This window comes from Canis lupus, chromosome 29 (assembly GCF_048164855.1).
Source record: "Canis lupus baileyi chromosome 29, mCanLup2.hap1, whole genome shotgun sequence".
Classification (NCBI taxonomy): Eukaryota; Metazoa; Chordata; class Mammalia; order Carnivora; family Canidae; genus Canis; species Canis lupus.
In genome coordinates, this window is record NC_132866.1 from 28025555 (window position 1) to 28046733 (window position 21179).

General features: G+C 44.4%; 1 protein-coding gene across 3 annotated transcripts in view; it reads right to left on the reverse strand.

Annotated features, from left to right (window-relative positions):
• HIF1AN (hypoxia inducible factor 1 subunit alpha inhibitor) overlaps positions 1–21179 on the reverse strand; it is an 84034-nt gene that overhangs the window by 59394 nt on the left and 3461 nt on the right. Inside the window, exons 1-8 of one of the 3 annotated variants that reach the window (XR_012020724.1) lie at positions 19463–19680; positions 18946–19196; positions 15981–16129; positions 13961–14106; positions 13053–13159; positions 12572–12635; positions 12225–12335; positions 11214–11393 (exon numbers count right to left, since the gene is read on the reverse strand). Coding sequence is in view for 2 of the 3 variants with exons in the window: in XM_072805682.1 (XP_072661783.1) it covers positions 11349–11393; positions 12225–12335; positions 12572–12635; positions 13053–13159; positions 13961–14106; positions 15981–16129; positions 18946–19196; positions 19463–19639 (1050 nt within the window). In the remaining variant the exon portion in view is untranslated. Of the gene's footprint in view, positions 1–484; positions 11394–12224; positions 12336–12571; positions 12636–13052; positions 13160–13960; positions 14107–15980; positions 16130–18945; positions 19197–19462; positions 19682–21179 lie in introns of those variants that run through there. The other 2 variants (XM_072805682.1, XM_072805683.1) reach the window with 2 other exon arrangements.

The window sequence follows — 21179 nt, forward strand, 5'->3', positions numbered from 1 at the left end:
GGTCCTCACCCTAACAAAGTGAGACTGTGGTCAAATTGTAAAGGTAATCAGAAAGTTCACAGGAACTGAGACATGAGGTAAGAGCCTAGGCAAATTGGGCAAGAAAAGATCTAGAACTGGTCTGGTCACAGAAAAGAGCAGCAAACACAGGGAAGTCCCTGCATATTTTGTATAGGGGTTCAACCCAGTCCTGGAGCCAAGTCAGATGGGAAGACAGCCTAGCTGGTGTGCAGACACTGAGACAGAGAGAAAGGTGGGGCCTACATTTTTCCTGAGCCCTTACCCAGGCTATACACCAGCTGTTAGGAACCTCAGAACCTCTAGTTCAGAGGTCTTGCACTCAAAAATTCTTATCGGCCAGTGAGATCACAGAAATGAGACAAACCAGGAATAAGGTACCAAAATGAGAAGAGTTGACTATAGCAAACTGGAAGGAACAGCCCCCCACCTCCCCCATGGGTGGTAGCTACTCAGCTCCAGCCAATTGTCATCAGACAGAAAATGTAATTTTATTGTCAGATCTTCCAATTTTCCAGAGAAGCCAAAATCTGGCTTTTTAGGTGAAAGTTTATCTTAAATGCTGCCAAAGAACTTAAAAAGCTTTCAAAGAACGTGTCTGTAGCTCTGGTTTGACCCATGCTGGTCTTCTTAACTGCTGCCAGTTGCCTGGTATCTGGAGAGACTAAAGATTTGGCTTTGTGGTAATACTACATTCCCTGAGTTTTTTGATATCCACAAGGGTGACTTTTGTGTACAGAAATAATTAACCAAAAATTAGTTGTAAAAGCGATATTCAGTTTTCAAAGTTACATTTTCAAAATCCTAATTCTTGTCTAAACGTTTAAGTTCACATTACAAACCTTATTATTTTGCTTATAAAACAAAGGAGTCTGATTTAATGGAAGGTTATGTATTTGATTTCCTCAAGTACTTCATTTATCTGACTGAGGTAAACCTTCCCAAATAATTATATATCCAATAAATTAAGTTTATAAATACAGCAAATCTTAAATCATTTAAAATGTTCCAAAACTGTAAAGACACTTAGCAAGATTTCAATGTAAAATTCAAGTCTAAATCAATTACTCAACATTCTTTAGTTGATGTTACAAGGTAAACCTATTAAACTAAGAAGCAAACTCTCTTCCACATGTCAAGGATTGAAAATACAAATGGCATAGATTCCTTAAAGCAAATGTAGTAATGCTGTGGCGTTGATGTTCTTAAACATATCCATCCTTCATCCTAAGTCCTCTACCATTAAGATGCAGACCTACAAAGGAAGCAATTGATGCTGCCCTGATAATTTCAAGGTTGCCTTCCCAGATGGCTGAAGATATAAAACCAGAAACATTGCAGAAACATTGGTTGGATCAGTGACTGGATTCTAAGGACCCAGAAAGTCCTACTTGCATCCTCTGAAAGCCTGAAGGACCTCCACTACTTACAGAAGCGGTCACCCAGTTCATATACCTGGGTTCTATGCTCTTTAGTACCTAACTGCATTTTCTCATGGAAGTCTAGAACCCCAACTAGGATGTCATATACCCTCATTGAGTGATGCATATCCTTGGATTTGAAAACAGTTTAAAGTCTTTCCATCTTGGGGTGCCTGGCTGGCTCAGTTGGTAGACCATGCCACTCTTGATCTCAGGGTCATGAGTTTGAGCCCCACACTGGGCATAAATAATTACTTAAAAAATAATAATAAAAAGTATTTCCATCTTGAGAATTCTTGCTTTCTTTTTATATTCTTCCTTTCTGGGAGGATCACAACTCCTACAGGTATTAAAATGACAGTTGGTTAAGTGCAAGACTTCTTTATAACTTTGACTTTTAGTCACAATTCCTAAGGCTCTCCTGGTTGAACTCTGATCTTTTTTTTTTTTTTCAATATTTTTATTTATTTATTGAGACACACACACACACACACAGAGGCAGAGACACAGGCAGAGGGAGAAGCAGGCTCCATGCTGGGAGCCCGACGTGGGACTCGATCCCGGGTCTCCAGGATCACACCCCTGGCTGCAGGCCCGCTGTGCCACCAGGGCTGCCCGAACTCTGATCTTCTTGCCTCCACTCCATTCTCCACTCCACTCCAAAGCCCCTGCGCAACTGGCTTTCCCCCTAGCATTCAGCACCCAGCTTTTTTCTTGAAAAATTTTCACCTCTCAACATTACCTTTTGTTTACTCACCCCCATGCTGACCAGATAACCAGAGTACCCCTACTCCATCCCCAATACTGTGGAGTTCTGCCCCCTTCTCAATTCTCCCCGAGTCATACTTCTTTAAGGCAACAGATCTCACTCTAGAAAGGAAGAGAAATCTGATATTACTTGTTCGTACTAAGGCATGGATAACGAAGAACCTTTTATGCTGGGTAAACTAGATACTTCCTAAGGGGTAAAGAAATAAAAGAAAGGAAACAAACATTTACTGGGCACTTAATAGGCACTGTGCAGTGAGCTGTTTCACGGGAGGTGTCTCGTTTATTCTCAATAACCACATGAAAGGGCCTGTTAAGAAACCAAAGCTCAGATATGGCAAGTGATCTGACCATCTCAATATTGGGAATGGTGAAACCAAGATTCAAACCCAGTCTATGCAACTCCAAAACTTGCCCTTCTCACTACACTGCTTTTCTTTCTTCAATCAAATCCTTCCTAGTCAAATGAAAGAATAGTGTCCTGGTGGGAAATGCTACCTTACCATTTCCACTGGAAATGAGGGGGGCACTACTCTGTGACCACTTGCAATTCTGTAGCCCATTCACTCTGGAAAAGCTCTCCTAAACCCTCACCCCAACAACAAACATACAGTGCTCTGTTTAGACAGCATTTTCACATATGTTGTCTCATCTATCCTGTAAGCAAGGTAGCAGCAGTTACTAGCCAATTTTAAAGATGAGAATGAAGCCGAGACAAACATGCTCAAAGTCACCCAGCCTGTGAAAAGTACACCTAAGATTCACACATAAGTTCACTGTCCCTGATCCTTCTGTTCTTTCCACTCAGCCAGTGTCCTCCACAGACACTCTTCTGTCCCATTTCCTTTGTTCTTCTGGGGATTAGGTGGTCAACAGTGCCTAGGTCTTCGCCTCTGTTTCTCAAGACCCCACCTTGGCATAACCATCTTTATCTCTAGTGCTGCCTTTCAGGCATTCAGGCTCTTACAAAGACTTATGGTCTTTTCCATTTTGCTCTCCCAACAAGCCATCTCCTCTGAGATTCTGCTTTGAGCACTGTGTCCTGAGACAGTAGGATCCCAAAAGCCCTGATGCCAGCAGTTTCCTTCGCTCCAAGCACTAACTAAACACTGTTCACAGACATCTGAGTCTTAATAATAAACCATTTCCTAAGAATTCATGCTGAACTGAGTATTTTTAAAACATTCCCACGTATACTTAAGACAACAATGCAAGTCCTGTGCTATTTCCCACCCCTCAGAGATGAAATGGCCAAGACTGAGAGCCTTTAAACTCACCTAAAGATAGAGTCAGGAAGCAGCAAATAGGGACTTCAAACCCAGGAAGCACATCTAATGCCTCTATTCTTATCAGGACATCACATAAACCCTTGTGAAAGCAAGGATCACACTGACAGTGAAGTGGGTACGATCAAATAACATAAGTCATAAGTCAGGCTCAAATAACATAAGTCAAAAGCTCACTACTTAAAAACTTAGAGGAAACCTTTTAAGCCCATGGTTCTGCTGCCTCTAGATAGTATGGTGGCCTCTGCACCAATCTCCTTGTCTCCTGTGTCCCTGTCTGCTTTGCTGCCACCTTGTACACACCTTCAGTGACTCTTATCCCTGCCGGCAGCAGTTCTGATGCTTTCTATTGTCACTGACATTGTGCTTCGGATATTTTTAATATTCCAGAAAAGAGATTTTGGAAGATCATTCCCCATGACAGTGGTATGATAGGGTCCTTGTGAATCCGGTCACTGAGGAGTAGGGACTGTTAACATGTGCAGGAAAGTTTATACTCATACCTCTGCTCTGTTCTGCCTACAAGTCAATAACTAGACTTGCCCTGAGATTAGAAGCAGGACTTTAATTGGAGAGCTAGATGAGGAATAGAGGTGAAGGCTTTGAGAACCAGAAGGGCTGAGCCTTGCTATGGAATTTACTCTGCTAAGACTTTCTTTACAAACTGTATTTCACACATCCCTGATAAGGTAGATAATGTTATCCTCGGACAATATGAAGGAGTTACAAGCAATTTGTCATTTGCCCGAGGTTATACAGAACGCAGATCTAGGATTCAAAGCCAGATATGCAAAGCCCTCGTTCTCAACCACTATCCTATGTTGCACTATACACTATATACTGAAGAGGTAATAAAAACCTAGTCCAGACATAGGTGAGATTTTGGGTTAAGGAGCAGGGCTTCCCTCAAGGGCAGAACTGACCTCAATGACCAGGTAGGTTTTAAGCAAACTGAATAAAGCACAGCAACATTTTCTGGGGCCAAGGAGAAAGGCTTCCAAGGCCTGGAGCCAAAGAAATCTAGAAGCAAAGAGGTGAATACAAGGTGACTACAGGATGGTCTACAGTACAGAAATGACTTGGCACAAGCTAGAGAGGGGGTCTTCTCCACCCATGAGGCTGGGGACCACGGTCAGATGTAAGATGTTGTGCATGGCTATATAGGGGCACTGCAGAGAAGCCTGGCTCATAGTGGGGTGGCTGGGCATTAGGGCAGACTTGTGATCAGGAGATCTCAGTGTGGAAGAGGCTGAGAATTCCAGGCAGCCAGAATGTATCTCAGGCTGACATCTGAGTAACCGTACCAGCATTTCTTCCAAGTAGAGTGGCAGAGTGGCTCCAGAGGCCAGAATGCAGATAGACTTCTCACAAAGAGGACAGTGAAAGGGCTACAAAGGAGCAAGTCCAATCCATGTGTACTCCAGGGCAAACCTAGACCAGTAACCAAAATGATTTCCAAAGATTTCTGTGACTAACCAAAGGGTTTTCTTTTGGGGCCCATCATCTGGTTCCTTCCTAGGAGTTATTAACAAAACCCTTAAACACAGAGGAGCAGTGTTTGGGAACTGGCAAAGCAGCCAGAGGAGAAATGTATGCTCTTTATTACTTCCCAACCCCTGGTTCTCTTCCAGATACCAGCTTAGACTATGTTACTTCCTGGAGGAAGCCTACTGTGAACACCCAATTTCTCCTCTGCACATCTGTGATGCTAACTTGCCTGCTTGGTGTCCCCACTGAACTGAGAGCACATGGGTACAAACTAGTACAGGGTCCAAAGCAGAAATGCTCCAGGACACTTTGAAAATGCTAGCTATTAAGATTCCATTCCAGTCTGTTATTTTTCTGAATTCTCTTCTGAATACCCCTCTACCCCAGAACCATCTTAACCTACATATAATTTAAATACTTTGCGGATAATGGAATGAAACTGAACCAATGGAGCCCAACATGACTGCTGTGGTATCTCACAATGTGAAGTCAGCGTAGCTCCAGGAGTGACGGGAACCCATTCAGCTGCCCTCACCCCTCAAATGGTATAAGGAAAGCTCATACCTGATGGTTTCTTACCCTAATCCTGGGTGGGTGTGGAGAATGATAAACTCTGGTCGACCAGGCAGAAGGCATCAGACACTTCCCTGTTTCCCTCCCTCTAAGGTTTAGGTACTAAGGCCCTTTTGTGTGCCTTCAACTCAGTAACGGTGTCTACAGGACATTTTCCTTGTTCTTTGCTACAGTTTTCTTGAGAGAAGAGAAATCACTGGAAATCTGCTCACAAACCACTAAGATCAAGTTTTTGAATAAGTTACATAATAAATCTAACAACCACCACCACCACCACAGCCATTTATTAAGTGCTTGTCAGGTACTGTGCTAAAGCTTTACATTGTTTCAGTTAATCCAACAACCCTGAGGTAGATATTCTCAACATCCCCCCTCAGTTCAATACATATCATTAGAGTTGAGGAAACTGAGGCTCAGAAAAGATAAGTCAATTATCAATGTTAAACCTGCTAGTTAAGTAGTAAAGCTAGAAATCTGAACCAGACACCTGGCTCTAAAATCCATGCTTTAAAACATTATCTGAGACTGTTTCTCACTGGAAGTTAAAGGACATATACTCCTTCCCCAAATACTACCTGAAACCCAGACTTCAGGTAAGGAAGAAGGTGAGGCCTCACTATTTCACTTTAGTCAGCTTTTGTAAATACTTGGAGGTGTCAAGATAGCCTGGGTAAGCTGATCACCAGGTCCCTGCCTTGCTACCCCAGCTTCCACAGCTTTTCTCATAAGACCTCTGCTCCTGGTATCAACTACTCAGTATGCTGTTTCTCTTCCAGCAATTGCTGAAATCCAGAGGCCAGCCAAACTTGGTGACTCAGAGCATTGCCAAAGACACCTGAAATAAACTAGGAGACATTCACAAAATGCCCACCATCCCTGACTGTAAGGCACACAGATGCATTTAGATGGGAACACAGAACTGCTTTTTCCACCCTCGCTTGCCAGGCCTGGATCCATACCTGGGGATTCTCCTACCCAATCCCTCCTCACTGGCTCTCCACTATCTAAGACTCTAGGTACCCTCCCCTCACCCAGCTCTGGAGGCCCCATAGACTGCAGGTCCCTGGGCCTCAATGTTGCCAGTGTCTAAGGCCTCGTCCCCTAGAAACGTACCAGAAAGTGCTCAGTTTTGGCCACACTGAGGACCCAAGACCTATGATGATTAAACAGAGATAGTTGAAGACTAGCAAAAGGGCCACCAGAGTTAGAAAAGCTAATCAGACTGCATAGAATTAGCAAAAGGATGCTAAGAGGGCAGAGCAGACGCAGAACAAATGAGGTCAAAAAAGGAAGATAACTCAAAGATGCTCAGGGTCAAGCCTAGAGGAGAGAGATCCTAGAGAAAGTCTATCCAAATATTTGCAGCCATAGGGCTTTTGAAGAAAGGACAACCGTTTAGGAAAAAGGTCCTTGGCTGAGGGCGAGACTGGACAGAGGGAGCCTGAGTGGGAGAAACTGAGGGAGCCCTGGAAACGGAAGCTAGAATATCTCTTCATGCAGGAAGCTTGAGAAGACACTAGAGCATTCAGAAGGACTGAAGGATGAGCACTGAAATTTCCAGAGAAGAACAAGAAAAGGGCTGAAAAACCAGGGCCTCTGGAACCTCATGAGCCACTTCCAGGTGCATCCCCGCATCCATCCTGTTTGGGTAAAACTAGTCACTGAGGGCTATTCCCCACTGCCCTACTAAAAACTCCATACCCAACCTGGAAGAGTAGAAGCCTCAGAGAGATGCAGTCCTGTCTGTGGGAAGTTCACACTCTTAAGAGGAGACAGAGAACCGTAGAACCGTCCCTGTCCCCAATCTCTGAGGAAGCCTCTGATCTAAGGAACCCACCACATGCAAGTCACAAAACTGAGGAACAAACAGCAACTAGTGCAAATTAACATAGTGCTTGAAGTGTGAAGACAGAAAGAATGCATATTAAGGTGCCACGGAGACCTGGGAAGATACAAATTGGGATCCTCCACACCTTAGGACTCAGGCCACAGGATGTCATCTCATCCCCTGTGCACACTCCTGGGTGGGGTGCCTCAGTGCCCTTCAGCAACTACTTTGGCTGCATGGACTGGGAAAAAATCAACATTGCCAGGAGGCCTGGAGTGAAGAGTCCCCCCACTGAGGAGCCCCAGGCCTTGGAGGAACCTGGTAGGAGAGCTTGCTCTCTACTATCTTCCTCCTTTTTCCACAATCTTTCATCTTGTTCTCACAAGATTCATGGCCTCATAACCTCTGGCTGTTTTGTGTGGTTTCCTCTCCAACTAAGTAGAAGCTTCTAGGGGATAAAAACCAGGTTTTCTCCACACCCTGCAGTGCTGGAATGCAACAAACATTTGTCACAGGTGGGCTATCTGGAGTATTGATTGAAAGAATTTTTTCCACAAACAGCAAACACGTCAAAACCATTCCATTAGTATTCTTTGCCCTAACACTTGCATTTGACACCCACCTCTCTGATGGCTTATGCCTATATACTGTATCCAGCTCAGACTGAGGATTGTGCCTACCTAGGGTTTGTTAAGAAACATCAGCCCAGCCCGCTTGTGGGAACAATGGAAGGGTATGTGGCCCAAGAGTCTTTGGTGGGGGCAGAGGGAGGGTGTCCCCATACTAGGCTAGCCCATTGATAAGGATCCTTCCCCTCTCTGTCTCCTAACAGATTCAGATTAATGATCGCTCATTCCTAATTGTCAAATTTCTTTTCCTTCATCCTGTGTCTAATCACCAGTGACAGAAACCATTACGCAAATGAGAGCATACGACTTCCCCCAACTGTTCGCGTTGGTAAAAACCTTGTAATTTAGAGCTCTGATTTGTAGGGGAAGCTGGTCTCCCCCAGGCATCCTGGGCATCTGCTCAACTGATGCCCAGAACAGCCCCTCCTCCCTCCCCTGAATTCCAACCCCCCAACAAATATTTGACTTCACAAAAGAGCAGTTTCCTGTGTACCTGCTGATGTGAAAATGGGAGCCTGTAACATGGCAGACCTCCATTCAGGTCCAGAGCCCCACCACCTTCCCTTGGCTCCACTCTGCTGGCTAGCATGGTAGTAAGCAACAGAGCAGATATGTTTCTGCAGCTGCAAGTAGAATTTGAGCTTAAACAACCCTAACTTAGCCCTAAGTGAAAAGACTAGATCTTTTCCTTGGGGGAAAAGGAGGCAACAGAACATGAATAAATGTTCCTAGTTATCATCTAGAACTGGATCTTCAATCCTACAGGTGCAGAAGCAAGCCGGGAAAAGTTATGGGTCCTATTCAAGGAAAAAAAATGCACTGGGATCTAGAACTCAGTTTCCCCACACTCCTTCCAGCACTCTTAACTTAGAACAGGGCTTCCCAGTAGTTCTCCCAAGAGTCCAAAAAAGCTTTTACCCTAAGCTATACCTTGTGGACCCTCATGGACAATGCCCAGTGGCATGAGATCTGAGGACGGACGATAGTTCAAGGGAAGTGGCAAGGTAGGAGAACCAACAGTTTTGTGGATAGGGAGTAGCAGGGGGTTTGCAGTCAAATTAACATTAGGTTCAAATCCTGATTGCCACTAATCACTGAAACCTCTCTGAGTCCATTTCTTTAGCTGTGAAAGGAAAATACCTACCTGGCAGGATGAGAACCAAAGATAAAAGCACTAGGCTGTTATTAGGTGTCTTAATAATCAGGGTCACTATTATATTACCCAAGGGTCAGGACCAATCCTGTAAAGGGCCCTCCTCCTATGTCACCTTAGGTCAGATCTGTGTCAGCACAGCACTCAACAAGGATCAGTTGAGTGGCACATGCCTCCCTGCTGCACATCACCCACATCTTTGAGGGCTGAGCCAGGAATACAGCAGACCTGCTAAGGAGAACAAAAATAATCTGCTACCTTTCAAAGTTTGACTGTAGTCACGTTTATCCTCTGCCTTGTTTTCTTTGCTAATGCTCCTCTTTCCCAAGAAATGGAGGGATGGAGATCACTGCAATCACATTTTCCAGCATTGGCTATATTTGAAAGAACTACACTTGAGAAGGTAGGTACCGTGTTTGCACACCCACACTGCATCAGAGAACCCCAGAATGGGGCACTAAAAATAAACACCCCTATCCAAAATACACACACAGGTGCACACATGCATACACACACACCCTCTCAGTCCATCAGTGCGCTGTAACTGTAAACTGAGCTTTGGGGGTTAGAGCCACAGCTCAGACACTGAAAGTAAACCTTTGGCAAAAAAAAAAAAAAAAAAAAAAAAAAAGGAAAGGAAAAACCCCAGAGTTTTCCAACTCTTCTTTCCTTCCAGACAGAGAGAAGGGGCATAGAGATGGAAGTGGAGGTGAGAAAACAAAGGGCCATAGGCCACCATACTGCCCAATTCCAGTGGCCCCAGTTCTACTGAATCATGTGACTGATGGCCCTTTGCATTGTGCAGTGCCCAGCTGTAAGCTGTAGCCCTGAGAGGGGTTCCCACAAGTAACAATGAACAGAAAAGGAAATTCCACTTCTGTGCTCCGTCAGTTGCCCTGACTTTCAAGGGTGTTTGTGGAACATTACAGTGGGGTCTGGCAGAGGTGCTGGCTTTAAGAGGCAAGGCTACATTTTTGTCCTTGACCTGAGGTGGATGACAGGTGGTAAGTTAGCTACCTAAGCTGGACCCCATTTCATCTACTCAGCCAGGAAGCTCCAAGGAAGAGAGGATGTGGCCTGGGCAGGGAGGGTCACAGGACCTGGAGGCTCTAGCCAGTCAGCCTCAAGCAGGTTGCAGTGAGACCTGACCAACATCCAATGGCTAAAACTGAGTTTAAAAGCTTTAGGCTAGGTCAGGCAGTACTTCCCTGGGGCTTACACTGTATGTCCCACTGGGTAAGGTTAAGCAGTGGAGAAACTTGGTAAGCAGAGAGGCAGGCCAGTGTGGATGGGGACACACAGACACACACACACACACACACAGACATACACACATACACACACACACACACACACACACAGGCTTATACCCCTAGAACCTAGAGAAGCCACTACTAGGAGGACTCCCTTGGTACTCAGCACAGAGAGCAAGAGCTGGTGCCGAAAGAGAGAAGCTGTATGTGTCTCTAGTTTGGAACTTGTGCATGATCCTTGGGTTTCATGTCCCAAGGTTCTTTTCTATGTATGGCTTGAGCTTAAAGGTTCAAGTTGGAACTCTCTAATTCTCTCACAGGAAGGTCATCTAGGCTCTTAGAGGCAAGCCTCCTTCTCACTCTCACCATTAGGAGTCCCAGTAACCATTCCCACCCAGCCTAGAGCCTGACTGTGAAAACTGTGAAAACTGGAAGGAGGAAGACTGGCCCTGCAGCCCAAACATAGTGGGCGTCCAAGACCATCTAACTCTCAGGCTGAGGCACTGAGGTTGCAGGAGACAGGACTGAGAGCCAGCAGTGGCATCCTGACCCAGAAGGAGAAAGCAAGGAACAGATACATACACGCGTGTGCATGCACACACACGCACACACATCCCGAGGGTGACAGATGGACACACACAGACGTGATGACAACCAGAAGCTGGGACTCCACACACTGAATGCAGGACCTTAGGGGGGGCAGAGAGGGAAGATGCTGGGGCACAGAGGCAAGGGCAAGAAGTCCCTCCAAATGGGAGTGGAGCGCCAACCACCCTGCCTTGCCCCAAACACCTGCCTCCAGGGCCATGGCAAGAGTCCAGTCCATTAAGTGCAGCGTGCAATACTAGCGCTTGGAGTCTCCTGTCCTCATCAATGAAGCGGTGTGGACGGGCTAGCAGTCACCTGGCAGGAGGCCTCGACTCCTGGCAGGCTAGTTGTATCGACCCTTGATCATTGTGTTCAACAAGGGCCCCACCTGTGAAGAGACATGAGGAGCCAGTCAGAACTGCCTGTCCCTTGGCCCTGGAGCCAGACATGGTGTGTCTTGAAGCATTGTATGTCCAGCCAAGGGGAGGGACAAGGCTTTCATTCAATCTTGTAAACCCCCTAGCCTACTCTCTTCCTGGAGAATATTCCAGGACATGGCCCTCTCCTCTGGGCCCATATTGTATTACCTTCCCTCTCACAATACCCTGTAAACAGCACCAAACTGACAGACAGAGGTCAGAGGAGCCAATAATCCCCCAAAACCCAAGAGTGCCTGCATGCTTCTTAAATGAGTTTTAAGAAGGTTAAATGCGTCTGTATCCCGAAACGGTCACCTGCAACTGGGGCTGGTGCCACCTCCCAATCCCACAGGTCCTCTGGATGCTGAGGCTATCCACAGAAAGAAGGCAAGAGCATTACAAATACCTCCCCTGGGTACCCAATGGGCCACTGGCACACCTGTGTGGGAAGCAGGTCTCAACATTACCTAGAGCAGCCTTGGCACAGCTGGGAGAGCGTGAGGAGATGCTTTACTGCTCACTTCCCATTCCAGAAGAATCCCCTCAGGGGTCCCCAGCTGGCACACAAGCCCCATGGGGAACATTACCACTAGCATGGAACAGATTATAATTGATCCACCAGTCAAGCCCAGCTCTCACCAGAAAACAAAGATTTTTCTGAACACGCCCATAACCTCTATGGAGAGAAAGGACACCAGATACTGAAACAGAGCTATGGAGAATGTGACACCAATCCTGATTTTCCCTGGTCACTCTTGCCCACTGGGCCACAGGAGTGCCACCTTGGGGCAGCCACATACCTCTTGTGGGTTCCCCAAGGCCTCTCCAAGCATCTTCTCAATGTTTCTCATTATGGCCACTTTCTGATGGGCTTTGAGAGGATATTCAATTCTCTTAGGGGTGGGGGCCCCCTGCAAAGGAAGCAGCAGCTCAGGAAATGCCTTTAGCAGCAGCAGGCTTCAGTATAACCCATGATTCCAGTGCCTTCACCCCTTCTAAGAAACCCAGTTTGAACCCAACCCTCCTTCATCTCCCCAAAGACCTAGGAATCACTTTTAGAGACAGCCAACCTCCCCACCCTGCCCCCAAATCATTTATTACACCTACCTCACCCCAATCCCATCTAGAGGAAAAAACCCATATTCACCTTATACCAGAAGTTCACAGTGATGGTAATCCCCCCATTTAGTAATGACTCTATGTGATGCCACCTGTAAGAAAATAAACATGCTCCTGTTTGCCACCAATATTCTTTAGAAGGAGAGATGGAAAACTAGGAAAAGTCCAGCTGAAACAAATTATAAGGACATTATCTTTATATTCATCCTGCCAAACAGACCCCGGAATCAGAGGCAGTGGTGTTCAGTTTCCAAATACAAAAGAGCCAAGAATAGTTTCTCCAGCCTCAAGCCTCTGGGATCTCTTTGGACCTGAGGAACTGTCATCTTGTCTGAGAGATTAGGTTGTTATTTTCCCCATGTTCAGTATGCTCAAATCTGGATATGCCAACCTTCCTGTAGATCACAGAAAACTAATCCTGCCACAACTCAGAAGGGACACAGATACAGCTTTTCTGGGAATGGGAAAGAAAGCTCTCAAGAAGCCCCCAGTCCTAATCCCCTCCTCACCAGTACATTGGGATGTAAAGAACATCACCAGGGCCAACCACTGTTTCATAACCAACCACGTTCTGGAAATTGGGAAACCTCTCGTAGTCAGGATTGTCAAAGTCCACCTGAGAGGTTCAAGAGAAAGAAAAAAAAAAAAATCAGTCAATCACCAAATCTTTATTGATAACTGTGATGTGCTAGTTTGGTGGCAATAAAAAGATGGCTTTCAGAAAAAAGATGTGTTTAGAAATTATATTCAGCAGAAGATACCATATACACATTAAACGTACACGCTCTCTCTCAGAAAACGGTGTAAGATAGGCCATGCTTGAAGATTAAGTGATAAAGAAACCTGGGCCTCAGTGTTCCTGAGGTCAGAAGCCAATCATCACAGCTCGCAGGTTAGAAAACCTACTCATGGCCTGCAGATATGAGGAATGAGGATGTATCCTTCAACCAGATCCTCTGAAACTTTCACACATATAGTCCTGCCAGCAAAAACTCCTGCATGAAGTGGCTAGGCAGTTTTCTCCTCAAGAAAGGAGAGGACCTCTCTGGTTGGCCATAAGATCAACCAGATACTTCTTTCAAATCCAAGAAAGACAGTAAGTAACATATGACAATTCTAGCGTTCTCCTTATCAAAAAGTAGCAGCATCCATGACACAGAAAACAATTATTAAATCCAACGGAAACATACACATTCAAACAGGATAACCAGAGTGCACCAGCAGCAGTGATGGGGTCTGCCCTCCAGAATTAGCTCAATGGGGCTGTTTATCATTATAAACACCTAGGGACCACCACAAGGGCCTGGATTATATGAGCTACACTGTGAAATTATCCTGAGTTTATCCACCAGAAAGGAGAAAGACATGCCAACCCCAGATCCCAAAGGAGTTCTATACCCTCCTCAGACCTCCTCACCTGGCTCTGTCTGTCACATGGGTGATGAACAGGATATGGGTACAGGCACTCAAACTGATCCGGAGGGAATAAAATGCATCGCTTGTGGCCTTTTATCTGAGCAAAGAAGTTCTGCTGCTCATCATAGTGAGCAGGTGTTACATTTCCTGTAGGAGGAAAGACATTTTCTTATTCAGAGCAATGGCTCTACTGCATAGGCTGGAGGGGAACCCAGCCTGCCCTCTCAGCTAAGGGTTCCCAATCAAAATTTCAAGCAGAATCAGGAAGATCTGATAACAATTACAACTCTTAGAAAATTAGCTATTACCCTTTCAGTGAGTAATAGGTTGTTCAGAAACCATTGCTGGCTAAGAGTTCACCATCGATTAGAGCAAAGCAAACTTTCATAAATGATGCTTCTGTCCTTACTGGAAGCAGCAGCACATCAACATGATATTCATAAGTCTGGCAAAGTAATATACTGTGCATACTTGTACTCTTCTTGACTACAGCAAGAATTCAAGGGTAGCAAAGCAAGTTACAAACAACTGAAATGACTGGTATCAACAACACATGCATAATCTTCTTTGACAGTTAACCAGTCATTTTAAGTTGTATGGATATATACTTGCTTTGGGTAGCTGTTTTGGAGCTCAGAGATTCTCAACCTTTGCTCCCACTTTAATACACCTGTGGAATGCAACACTTCTTAGAACAACAATGGGGCTGTTAATTTTCATGGAGGCATGGGGAAAGCATATCAGATTCCTGAAGTGTTCTATAATTTGAATAAGGCAAATTATTTAAGGTGCTAACTTGAATTAGTTCTACCCTAGTGTATGTATGCTCCATTTACTCTTTTTAACTGGGATCTCATCTGTTGTCTATCCTTTGCACAATCCCTGAGAGCCAAGGGGCCCTCTGCAGGGCATGGAGTTTAAAAAACATTCCCCAGGTCTTCCTGGGTAGGCCAAGACAGCGTGGCCTTCTTTACTGTTAAGAGTCCAAGTGTACCCTCAAAGGAGATTTGCTCTCTCAACCCTACCTGAGGGATCTGCTTCTGTGCACTCTACCAAAGGGGAGGAAGGTAACAGAAAAACATAGCTAAGTCAGTCAGAAAACTAGCTCCTGGCGGGTTAATCAAGAGTTGGTTTCTAAGAGGCAGGTTAGGGGTACAATCCATAAGCTTCATTGGTAGAAATCTTAACAATGACAGCAAAGGATCCTAATCTGAAGAAAGGACAATAAAGGAGGAAACAAGGCTTCAGAACCCAGTAGTGAATGACAACAAATAATTACTCTGCTTCTTTGTTTAATCCAATTTATTCACCATTTACTAAGTACCATTTACAGGTCTGGCCTTGAGCTAGTACCAGAAATAAAAGTAAGAAAGAGCTAGTAAGCAGCTCTCCTTCCTATGATTGGAGTTCAAAGGCTTCTCCGCTCATTCAAACGGAAGGGAAAAAAAGAATATATTCGCATATTTGCTCGTGTATGCATAAAATCCTCCAACAGGATACACGAACAACTAATAACGTATGGTGCCTCCAGGGAGGGATATCGGAAGGCTGGAAAATAGAGGAGTGGAAGAGAGATTTATCATTACACGCCTATTTATACCTTTTGGACTTAACTCCATAAATACGTTAACCTTCAAGAGATAAGGTCCAATTTATATTGAAAAAATAATCTTTCCTCTTCTACTGAAATAAAAATGTTCTGAATACAGAAAATTCAATAAAGAATAATATTGCAGGAAGATTCCTAATACCTAAGTATACATGCTCATGCAGCAACTGAGGAAGGGAAGAGAGAACTAATTTTCCTTTTTAGAGTGCATAAATCGCTTTATGTGTTATCTCACTTAACCTTCATAGCTATTTATAAGATACTATCATATTCCTTTCACAGAAGAAGAAGCTGAGGTTTAAGAAAGTCAAATGACTTGTTCAAAGTCATAAAGCAAATGAGTGGTGAAGACAGGCCTGGAAATCAGGTTTGTGTAACTCCAAACTATGCTGCTTTCTGAAAGACTTCTTACCTTCCATGCCGATGAGCAGCAGGTTGGATGTCAGCTGTCCCCAGCCACGCTTTCCCTGTTGCTTATTAATCCAGTTCCAGTTAAAACCCAAGAAGTCCATGACAATCTTCCGGCCCACAGTGTCATTGAGTGTTTGCTGCAGATACAACCTATGTTCCCCGAGAATAAAATGCCATTAGTGCACATACGGTCCTTTGGCATGGCCTCCACACACCTGGAAATCCATATCCACATCAGTACCTTCCACAGAGAACAGCTGCAGCCATGCAAATCTTAACCAAGACAGATTCTCACAGAACTGAATCCTTGTCAATCCTTGCTTATCCTTCTTTGAATTCTATTCAACACCTAACTTGCTACTTTAAAAAGAAGTGATTCCTTTTATTTTTTTTAAGTAAGCTCTACACCCTTAGTGAGGTTTGAACTCACAACTCTAAGATAAAGAGTTGCATGCTCTACCAACTGAGCCAGACAGGCACCCCTGAAGAAATGATTCTTAAACTTTTCTGGATCACAGCATAAATCTAAGAATCCAAGGAACATTTCTTTTTTTTAATTTTTTTTTAAATTTTTATTTATTTATGATAGTCTCACAGAAAGAGAGAGGCAGAGACATAGGCAGAGGGAGAAGCAGGATCTGTGCACCGGGAGCCCGACGTGGGATTCAATCCCGGGTCTCCAGGATCGCGCCCTGGGCCAAAGGCAGGCGCTAAACTGCTGCACCACCCAGGGATCCCCAAGGAACATTTCCATAAAAGTTTACATACACATAAGACTTTCATACAATTTCACAGATTCCTCAACACCTATTCAGAGTCTAGAATGATCAATCAGCCTTTCTCCAGAGACTCTCAGGGCTTCAGACATCCTCTTTGGCTCTCAATGGGGCTCTGTCTATTATGACAGATCATATTACTGTTCACGAAGAGCTAGTTCCCTCCCTGTGGAGTTAATTCTCGTGTATCCCCTTGCAGCCACGCTTGCTTATTTAACTCGCTTTGACCAATGAGACGTCCACAAAAATTATTTGTGTTGCTTCCAAACTGTAATTTGACTACCACCACATTTCTTTCCTTCTGCTAATCAGCTGCAAGGTTTCAGACTGTAACTGCTGGGGCAATCTGGGTCCCAAAATGAAAAAGATGGCTTAACAGCAGAGCTTATACATGACCTACGATGGACATGCAGCATAACTGTTGTTATAAACCTAAATAAACCTTTGTTGTTTCAAGTCACTGCCTCTGGCTTGAAGCCTAGTTTATCTTAACTAATTCAGCCACCTCTCTGTAGCAGCCTCCTACAGCTGAAGGCTTCATCAGGCTTTCAGCAGACCCAGGGTTCCTAATACACCGAGGAAGACCAGAAATTACTTAACAGATATGAAAACCCAGACACATTTGCTCAAGTCCCACAAGGAACATTAATAAAAGGGCAAACATGAAGACAAGACACAAAAGGAGCCCTGTAAGGAGCCCTGTTCTCGTCCTGAGAATGTTACTTCAAAGGGCTCAAAGGTATCTGAGTGCCTAGAATCAGGATATTTAAGGCAATATTACTAGAAATCTTGATAAGTTCTAAACAGTAGCTACCTTTTGGGAAACAAGGAACCTTCAAGACTCGAACTCAACCTTTGTACTCTCCCCAGAAATAAAATATTCATACAAAACTTTTGCCAAGTATCTTTGAAAGAGGCAGACCACTCACCAAACATGAATCCAAACAACTCCTATTACATCTCTACAGTAAATGGTCAAAAGTGCTCAAAGAGGAATCACAGAATTCCTTGAATCATAACAACCTGCCCAATTCCACAGTGGAACTGACTGGTGGTAAAGTCAGCTGGTAGGGCAAAACTTGTGCATAAGAAAAAAATTTTTCTTGAATCACTCATCAAGTACAGACTACACTCATAGCATATACTTAGTGAGGCAAACTACTCTTCCTTTGGGAGGCAGGAAACTTAAAGTGACTGAGGAATGAGGAATCATGTGTCTTTTCTCATGCTCCTTCCATTGCAAATGTTCATTCGATGCGTTACATTCCACCAGCACCATGCTATGTAAAATTTGAGGAAACTTAAGCAGAAAACTTATGTATTTTTAAAACATAAGGAATTGATCAATCAGTTGAGACCCTGGAAATTCTTTTTTGGTCAAAGTTCTAGCACTATGATAGCTGCTAAATGTCAGGAAGACACACACACACACACGGTATTTCAAATCCATTCGCTCAGCCACATGCTGCTGAGCGAATGGATTTGCAGAGAGTCAGGAAAAAAACTGAGGCAGGAGACTAAACACAAGCCCAGGGTTGGGCACCACGTGTGAGATGGAGATACTCAGTGAAAACAATTCCCCAGAAGCAATGTTATAGTGTGGAACTGAAGGCTGTCTGGGACCTATCAAAGAGGCTATCCTCACATATAAGGATGAAAGCACAGAGAACAGTCAGTTCTGAATGTGCCATGATATGGGTGCAAACTGACAATCTCAGGGCTAAATCCAATGATAGTTATTTTTTCGTTTTTGTATGGCACCTCACAGTATTTTTAAAAATCTGAATTAGCTGCCCACATTTAAAAGTAAAAAAAAAAAAAAAATTAAAGTAAACATCCTAATTCCTGGTTTCTCAAAAAATACGAGTGTATCTGGCAACCTTTCACTCCCAAGTGGAAACAAGAGTCAAGTAATGACTTCTCATTTTGACAGGGCATATGCTTTCAGATTCATTGTAGTTTTCACCGAAACAATTTCACTCATTTTGTTCGCCTACCTAACCCTTCTATGTGACTGTGACTGTCACTTAACGAAGATGACAAAAAACTACAGAGTCACAGTTCAAGTCTAATAATTGTCTCATCTCTGAAGTTACAGAACTCATCCAACTCCTCCATATGCTCAAATAATTACAAGAAAGGAAAATGGATACCCTTGATTCAATGGAAAACCACGATCTGGGAACCTACCTCTCTTCCCCTCCTTGCTGCTGTATATCCTGCAGTTTCTCAACAAACTCATGAAATTTCATTTCCTCCCTGTTGGACCTGGGTTTAAAGTTCTGGAAGTTAGCCATCTTCTTCTCATCATAGTACAAGAACTTGTGGGTGCTGGCACTGTACACAGAGAAGTCTCCGTTGCCAATGTTCTCCTGCAGGTATTCAAGGTCCCATTTCAGAGCAGGATACACAAGATTTGTGTCTGTCAGCACCACAGGCTCCTAAGTGAAAACAAACAAATGAAATCATCCCAAGGAGCTGGCGGATTCTTGTCCCATGACTCCAACAACTTCCCCAATTCGGAACACTTTCTCCCGTGAAAAAGCACGAACTCCGTAAGTCCCATTTCTCCTCGCCTCCTTCTCTATCTTCCCTTGAGCCGTAGTCCACAGCCCGGCCAATGCCCGACTTGTGTGACCATTCGCTTTTGACTTCTCTCAACCAGGTCCCTTCCCCCTCCCCCTTCGGACGGGGCCCCGCCCCCTACCTCATTCTCGATAAGCTCCTCCGCCCGGGGGTCGCTCTGACTCAGACGCGGGATGGGCCGGGTCGGGAAGCTATAACTACGCAGTTGGGACTCATCCCAGGCGAGGCTGGGGGCTTCAGCCTCTTCCCGGGGTTCTTCAGAGCCGGAGGCCGCAGCCTCCGTTGCTGTCGCCGCCATGTCCGTCGCTACAGACAGCCCCACCGGAACCGGAAGCCCCGCCTGTTCCGGGTAAAACACAACGGAAACCATAGAGATGGACTGCGCGCGAGAGCAGTCCAGAGACACAAAGAACGCGGAACCCGGCGTGGGGGAGCTCCCCCTGGAGGTGACCGACAGCTTTACACTCTGAGCTCCGCCGGTGAAGACTTGGGGCACAGAAGTTAGACCCACTCACTCACTGATCACCTGGTTAACGAATCCCCCAAATATTACTGCTGCGTCAGTGTGCCCAGGCCTATACAAGAAGACAAGAAGAAAGCCAGTTTAGTGGGGCATTGAACTTTACCGTCATGGATGGGGAGCGAAGCAAACACTTGACCTACTTAAGGAAGTCAGAAGGAAAAGCAATTAGTCAGATTGATAGATTTGGGCAAAGGTTGCTCTAAAGGCCTAGACAAAAGATAGATGGCAAGTTGAATTCTTTTAAAATCAAAGATGGTTATCTGTTTTTAGCATCATTTTATTTGTCTCTCTTTTTTTCTCTTTACCATTTAAAGATGTTTAGGCCATGGGACCAAGCTTATTATTGATGGCCAACCATGAGCGTTCTGACATTTTCAAACAATTTATATTGGCTATAAAAGGCCTTATCAATTACTTCAATGGAGTATTTAGGCGATTTTTATGAATGACTGTGGGAGGCCAAATTCTAAGATGGATCCAAAGATTTCCATCCCTTGGTATACATGCTGTATAGGTCTCCCCCCTTGAATAAGAACAGGTCTTATGAATATGATAGGTTATCCTCCTGCGATGAGGTTATGCTATATGGCAAAAATGTAATTAAGGTTCCTAATCTGTTCATTTTGAGTTTATCAAAAGGGAGATTGATCCTGGGTAGGCCTGATCTAATAACTCTAGCTCTTTAAATCTGGGTCTAGAGGTCAGTGACAGAAGTCAGAAAGACTTGAAGCCAAAGAAGTTCTCCTATTGACTTTGAAGGAGAAGTTGCTATGTGGCAGAGAATGGTAGGTAGGCTCTAGAAGATAAAAAAGGCTCCTGGTTGGCATCCAGCAAGAAAGCAGGGGCCTCAGTCCTACAACTGCAGGTACTGAATTTTGCCAACAACCACTGAGCTTGGAAAAAGACACAGAGCTTCAGATGAGGACAACAGCCCCCAGAAATACCTTACTTTTAGCTTGGTGAGACCCTGAGATGAGACCCACCTAAACTCTGACTGGACTCCTGACTCATGGAAAATGTGAGACAATTAATTTGTGTTGTTTGGAGATGCTAAATTTATGGTAATTTGTTATGCAGCAATAAAAAACTAATACACTAACTTAACTACATAATTATGGTACAGTGACTATGCTACACCAAACTGATAATGGGATTACTTCTGTGGAGGGTTTAGGGTTGTGGGTGCCAACCAAGGCTTCAGTTTTATCTGCATGTTTGGATTTTTACAAGAGCATATTAATATATACCCTTGGGAATTAAGAATAATTAGAGCAAGAAGATTTAAATTACTAAAATCAAGAAAGAAAGAGTCATT